General features: G+C 40.7%; 1 protein-coding gene across 2 annotated transcripts; it reads right to left on the bottom strand.

Annotated features, from left to right (window-relative positions):
- Nucleotides 1-1,035: 1,035 nt before the first annotated feature.
- LOC126391927 (nuclear receptor coactivator 7) lies at nt 1,036-5,946 on the bottom strand. 2 transcript variants are annotated; one of them, XM_050046940.1, is made up of 7 exons: nt 5,789-5,946; nt 4,599-4,794; nt 3,427-3,573; nt 3,089-3,241; nt 2,877-2,972; nt 2,576-2,649; nt 1,036-2,375 (listed from the first exon to the last, which is right to left on the bottom strand). In XM_050046940.1, exons 1-7 carry the CDS (start codon nt 5,812-5,814, stop codon nt 2,237-2,239), a joined length of 831 nt encoding a protein of 276 aa, XP_049902897.1. In that variant the 5' UTR covers nt 5,815-5,946; the 3' UTR covers nt 1,036-2,236. The 2 variants fall into 2 exon arrangements, with proteins under 2 accessions (XP_049902897.1, XP_049902899.1); XM_050046942.1 differs by lacking the exons at nt 4,599-4,794; nt 5,789-5,946 and adding an exon at nt 4,045-4,592.
- Nucleotides 5,947-7,039: the final 1,093 nt, after the last annotated feature.

Here is a 7,039-nt window from a genome sequence, read left to right as displayed (position 1 = left end):
TACATTTTTAATAGGGTAACTGCTAATCTGTAACCTATTACATTTCAAAAGTAACCTTCCCAAAACTGGTTACGGTGGCCCTGAGAGCTCAAGGCACTGTAAGCTGACAAAACACAAGCATAGTTAATAAAATATCTTCAGTAATTTGACAGCATTTCAAAATAAAACACTGCAAATAGATAACCACAACCAAATACAAAAACCCACTGTGAGTAGCACATATGTCAGCGTAAACTATTTCCAGGGGACACTTAAAAGCGAGGCACACAGCAGGTACAAGCTATGGCGCCATGGTTTGTGTCACTGTGATCGAATGATTCAGACTGATTGCAGAATATTTGCAGATATCTGCATATTAACCTTGTGCTGACATTATGCTTAGCATTAGCCTGCCAATTCAAATAGTGTGATGAAATACACACTTTTAGTTTCCCCTGAAAAGTTTCCATTGTGGTGTGTGTAACTTTGTCTTTTTGCGTGTGTTTTCTTAATTTGCTGTGTCTTAACTGGCAGCCTCTTCAGAGTGTACTCTGCCTCTCACTCAGTGCATGCTGTTATGGATGAATTAACTTTTTGTTTTTAATTGCTTTGTCTCAATATCTTTACTCAGGTTGTTAAGTGCTGAGGACTGAGTGCAGGTCATTATACAGGGTAATTTCCATGTATGGTTTCCCATAAGCTTGCAAATGCAAACATCACTGCCTTTGATGAATGGAGAGGCCATTTTCCGTTGCCTGAAGTTCCTAAAGGTACAGTGAACTATTGTCTGGGAGTCTGCAAGTTCACAGTATTGTCATATCTTCTACTTACATCTACTTCTGCTCTATTGTTTTCTCTTTTTGTGGTACTATTTAAGAGGAAAGTGTATTTGTGGTTGTTCTATTTATGCTAATATTTACATGTGTCTTTGTTATTTCTGTACCCTAAACCTCAGATACAGCAGCATCAGTTAGTGATTATAGTCACATAAATATGACAATTTGAATATAGTCTGTTTGTAGGATGAAAAAACAGCTTCCTCAGTGGAAAAGGTGATGTTGTTTTAAGGGTTTATTCATAAGAAAATATGAATGCTTTGAAAACATTGTCCTTCACCAGGAAAGACAAAGTTTTAATGTGGTATCACAAAACAACATTAGCAGTGCAGACTCTGATGTACACACAAACATAAAGAAATATGAAACCGGAACAACAAGAATTTTTGCTTTGCGTTTCTGATTTTCTTTAAAATACATTTATAAATAGATAGTAAAAATACGTAAAATAATCTTGTCAATACATGTAAATATTGTCTGTAAATGCAAATAAGCAGGCAAGTGTCTCACTTTCCAAAAAACAGAAGTGAAAGATAACAGTTGAGGTCTCTTCCTCCACAAACCACATAGGCAATACATAATTTATAGTGCAACCCAATACTTTTATTTCTCATCCTGAGTGGTTAGGTCTTCATCTGTAGCAGTAGTTTTCAAATGGACGACATTAAAACAAGACCTCACGTTAAGTAAGTACAATTAGAATCCAGATAAGCCATTGCAGGTCCTATCATGTTACAGTGTTTTTATCATAAAGTAATCATTTAACTTTCTCTTTTTCTCTCTTTTAAAGTTTCATATGACCCTTTATGCACCAAGTATGTTTCATAAACCTTGGGACCATGATAGCAAATAAAACATATGCACACTTAAACACACACACACACACACACACACACACAGATACATACTGTAAACGCACATTTTAAAATGCCCCAAACATGGCTGTTACACAGAAAATAGAAAAAACATTTTCCTTAAATCCTGAATGTGTTTACAGTCGTCACAATCTTTTTATTCAACAGTGTAACTGTGAACTTTGTATTATAATGCTCCCCACAACGAAGGGAGGGCATGGAGGGTTTAAAGCGTCAGATGCCAGTTACTGACTGGACTTAGCTCGGGGCCACTGATGCATAACCAGTAGTTTAAAGCAGCAGGACCCTCAATCGCAGGATTTCATCTGGCACCTTGTCTTTATCAGGCACAGATCAAACCAGTCCAGCCCGAGATCCACCACAACAGGCCTCTACTACTGTATGTGGGCCGATCTGAGCCAGGTGCACAGATGATAGCAGCTGCTCTATCAGGTCTTGTATAGTTGTGGCTCGAACCACAGGTGCTCCCTGAAGTCTGGAAGTTTTGTCCAGACAGGACAGTGGGTTCTGCTTTGTTTTTAGCTCATGTTTTCAGATGTTCTCTCTTCAGTTCATCACAGTCCAGACTTCAAGGTCTTGTACAATGAAGTCTTCCTGTGTGGAGAGAGATGCGTTGCGGAAGGTGGGACATGAGAAGCTTGAGCCGCGGTACAGATCAGCATCCAGCCACAGCCCAAATCCACCCCTAAAGGCGAAGAAAAAGATAACACTTTAATGTCAAATCTTTTCAAAGTTGTTAAAGTTTTATGCTCTCAGACACCAGGTAGCAGCTATTGTAACTATTTTATGGACCTGCTTTTTATGATTTTATGACACTGGCAGACTGAATTGTTGCCTCTCCCTTGGGTGTCTACATTTGACGGGCGGAAAAAACACACAACTTACCCTCCTCCACCAATGTGCAGAGATTCCAAGTTGCCGCTCACCAGGTAGGAGTTCTCACCGCTCCACCTGTATGGCTGGGAGAAGAAGAAAGACGTAAGACACTTACTCAAACCCAATGCACAACAACGTTCTTTTTTTATCCTTTCCTAAAAGTATTACTTTCTTGAGACTGTGTTTAGTTCCAAATATAGAGAATTGCTCTTAAATGGTTACAAACTTAACACCATACACCAGTTCTCAGACTTGCTGTTAGATGTAGATTAGATTTTTTTAACCACACTGCAGGAAACTCCCCTCTTACCTGGAACTCAGGGTTAAAGCTGAACAGGAAGGTTTCTCCTGTGCCGTAGCAGTGTTTGCTGACTTTGAAGGGATCAGAAGAAAAAGCCCCAAACACCTGAAAAGACCAAATATCAGGTTATTAAAGGAGTAGCTACAGACACACTGTTAATCAGGGCGTCAGCTTGAATACTACTGAACAACTTTGGAGAGTTAAGATAATAAGATGCAAACCTTTTTGTGCATGTCTTTGATGACCAGCAGCACAGGGCTGTCCAGCTCGGCCATGTTCCTGTACAGAGTCCGCAGGCTGCTCCCATGGACGGCTGTGCTGTAGACCAGTTGCCATGGACAGCCCTGAGTCCTGGCTGGCATGTGAGCAGCAAGCTGTTGGAAAGGGAGGTGTTGATGAAAAGATGCCATACTGGATGGTATGAAAATAATTATCACAAATAGAGTTCATTCATTCATTTATTTAATCATTCATTCATTTAAAATCTTTTGTTGCTGGCTGTAATCACTACCAAATCATCCACTTGGATTGTCTCAAAATGCTGCTGTTTTTAACTTACTGTCTCTAGTTGGTGGTCATCCAGCAGCTGGCTGTGTTGGCTCAGGACGGGAAGAGCATCAACTTCCTCGTGGTAATCATGCTCTGCTTCAGAGCCCTCCGAGCTACACAGACTCAGGCGGCGCTTGGAGTCCTTCACTTTGATAATCTGGAGGACACAAGGGAGAATAAAATGAGAATTTCCTCATTACATACAGAAACTTGTGGCTGAGTGACTCATTCACAGACGGCTCACAGGTGCAATGTGAAGGATAAACATATCATTGCTTACAGTGTTTACAGAGCTTACAGTTAACACCAAGGTGTTAATTTTATGGGATACGCAGGGGACACACATGAAGCAGGAATTATTTTCTCCTGCTCAGTGTATTATGTTTCGCACTACCACCACACTATTAGGAAAGGTCCAAAAAATTCCCAGAACGCAGGAAATTTAGTGTGTGATGCTCAAAATTTTCTGGCAGAGGACCCCCCCAAAACCTATGTCCCTGGTTAACACAGCTTCCTCACTAGTGAATGTGGACAGTGACAAAACATTTTACCCCAAAAGTAAATGATATTTTACGCCATAAACGCAGTACATCTTCTAACAAGATAAGATGCAGCATAGCAGTCCTACCTCAACATACGGCTCCGCACAGTCACTGGCAAAATAAAGCACCTTGATATTTTCTGGCAGCAGCTTCATGGTTCCTGCTTTCTCTGTCAAGCTCTGTACTCTGGAGTGCCACATGTCTAATAAAGAACCTGACGAGCATCCATCTCTTTTGTACCCTCTCTGGTCTGCTTTCACTTTGTGTGTCAGTAATACTATTGGTTTGAAATTTAAGTGGAGAGGCTTCTCATTGGTCGGCTCTGAGATGGAGCAGTTTCTTTTCTCTCTAACCGGAAAGTGAAGCACAGTTTAATGGGAGGGAGCTCCAGATAGGATGTCCATATATAGAGCCTGGTATTTCCCACAACTTCTGGGATAACTGCCAAGCACTTTGGAGCCTCACTTACAGTAAATCTGGGATACTTGATCATTTTCGTGAGACAGTTTACAAAAGTAAAAACAAATGTTTGAGCTGTAGAACATTTATTGTCTTGCCCTGATGTTAACCTGCAGTGAGAGAGCCACAGAGGGCTTTTGACTTATCTTTAATCATATGTGTGTGTCCGTTCAGACCTTACCTCCCAGTTTTTAACAGTGGGTTTGACGGAGTTACTGAGGATCTTGTTGATCACAGCCACCTTGTTCTTCTCCACTACCAGACAGCGTTTTAGTTGTTTCTCCCTGATGATGTAGCGGGGCTGGCGGTGCTTCTTGCTGCCCTTAGTGTAGATGTCTGGTGACCACTGCACAAAGAAGGTGTAGAGGTGGTCGACCCTAGAGAAGCAAAAGGAGAAAGTGCATTTTTTACTAATAGATTATCATTTTATATTGTTCCTAAAAAGATAATGTGTTTACTCAAGTGGTTTGCTATAGCTAAAATGTTTTAGCAAATACCAAGGGGCTTCTATCATCAAACACCACTATATGGAGTTACAATGTCATAATATTACAGCAAACAAATCTTGGACTTTCCAGTGCATGTAATGTTGCTGGAACTTTCAAGCATTAATGGCAGTTGGCCCAACCTCTATTTCCCATGAGAGAGAAAACATATTGTTGCAAATATCACTGGCAAACCTCTATTATCTGTCGAATCCTGTCTGGACATGAATAGCAGGAAAGTGAAGCATGCTTTGAATGTTTGAGGCATTAATCATGCCAGGCTGAGGATATTCGAGAAGATAAGTGAAAACTGGGAAGCGCTTTTTCCAAAAGAGAACAACTTCTGGGCAATTTAGGGCTGAAATCCTAGAAGTCCATTTCCCATGGACAAAAGCAGTTCCAGTATGCAGTAATTTAAAATAACTTACTTCAACTGTAGAGCTGTTTAACCTCAATCATGCCTCTCTCTGTAGCACACTATCGCTCTCTCTTCCACTGTCACACACAAAGACTCACACACACGCATGTCTAACTCATCAGACTGTCAACCACAATGCAACATGTTTTTCTACCATAGCATGACGAAAACCACTCCCCCTTGGCTCCTTTGCACCTACTGTATGTAATCATAAACAGCATCAAGAACACTAATCACCATGACTGTGAAAGGATTCAGATCCCATGCACGATTTGACCTCAAATAAATGTAGAAGACTGCATTTGAAATCTCAAAATGCAACAGTCTTTGCAAGCTCACATTGTCTTACTTAAATTTGTTGAATCAAGCAAACCAAAGTACAGTCCAATTCAACTACAGGTAATGCCCCCATGTTCAGGAACCCGCATGACAATGTTCACAGCTCTCTGGATTATTTGTTTTACTTACTCTCCAACGCTGTAGGCAACTCCCATGGCTGATTGAAGGTGATGGTAAACTGTGACGAGAAGTAGAGAGTAGACGGTTTAAAGGCTCAGTGTTGCAGTAGAATGTCCATTGTGAGCCTCGGCCATCGGCAGCATTTTATACCAGCGGATCAATCGCTGAGATCAGCACCTTGGACCGTAAACCCTCCCTTTCTTCCCTGATAGCTTAACACGGCCAGCACGTACTTAGCATTTCACAACTGTACCTGAAAGCCAAACCTGGTGACATATTAACTCGACCTGCTCAGGGTCCCTGTCCTTAAATCTGGCTGGAGTTCAGACAGTTACTGTGTCAAGGTAGTGTCTCAGTGTCTGAATGAGGTGGACTGTCACAAAGATAAAGGCCTGTATGTCAATTTTAGTTGTGCCTTGCATTTCTGTTGTCTTCCTGGATGTCTGGCCTTTCTTCCCATCTCATCAAAGGTGAAGATTAAACTAATTACATTCCAAAGTCAATTCTGAGGTACTTGTACTTTACTTGGGTATCTCCATTTTCAGCTACTCCACTATATTTTAGGGGGGGAAACTGCACTTTTTAACTGTACTAAATTCATCTTACAGTTAATGATAACTTTCTAGGTTAGGATTTTAAAGAGGCTAGGCTATAATAAGCAAATAAAATAGAATGCATTATTATAGAGTTAATGAAAGTAACAGTATAAAGTAGTTTCATGAGTTCCACCTCAACACAAAGAACATTAAAATTCTGCTAAGACGTAAATGCACCAATAAAAATATTCAAATAATATATAATAATATGACAGTGATGCCTGTCTGAATAATGAGCGTTTTTACTCCTAACTACATGTTAATAATACACAGGATTTACAGGTATCTAGCTGTGAGATTGCATAACTGAAACGTCTCCTGTGTGCCAAGCGTGTAGGACACCAACGGGGGTCAACTCAAAGACACAAAAATGTCAATGGCCCTATATAGAGCCAGTATTTGATCTGTCCATTCTGGGCTACTGTAGAACAACATGGCGGACTCCATGGAAGAGGACCCGCTCCATATGTAGATATATCTGCTCATTCTAAGGTAACAAAAACTATTATGTGTCATATACCATTTCTGTCAACAGATGCTCCTAAATCCTATGCACTGGACCTTTAAGGGAATAGTTTGCATGTCAAATTGTGAGCTTTAGAAGTACCGGTAGATGCCTACCTTTGGACAGAGCCAGGCGAGCTGTTTTCTGCTATTACCAGGC

The sequence above is a fragment of the Epinephelus moara genome, chromosome 6, assembly GCF_006386435.1.
Source record: "Epinephelus moara isolate mb chromosome 6, YSFRI_EMoa_1.0, whole genome shotgun sequence".
In the NCBI taxonomy this organism is placed as follows: Eukaryota; Metazoa; Chordata; class Actinopteri; order Perciformes; family Serranidae; genus Epinephelus; species Epinephelus moara.
The sequence above is the reverse complement of the archived record's forward strand: the minus strand, read 5'-3'. Positions and strand labels throughout refer to the sequence as shown.

What these genes read in the sequence shown, in the direction of transcription:
- LOC126391927 (XM_050046940.1), bottom strand. Translation starts at nt 5,814, where the DNA reads ATGGGAGTTGCCTACAGCGTTGGAGA. An exon ending in GTTGCCTACAGCGTTGGAGA is followed by an intron (nt 4,795 to 5,788) that starts GTAAGTAAAACA and finishes TTGCTTCTCTAG; the next exon opens with GGTCGACCACCTCTACACCT. An exon ending in TCAAAGACATGCACAAAAAG is followed by an intron (nt 2,973 to 3,088) that starts GTTTGCATCTTA and finishes TGGTCTTTTCAG; the next exon opens with GTGTTTGGGGCTTTTTCTTC.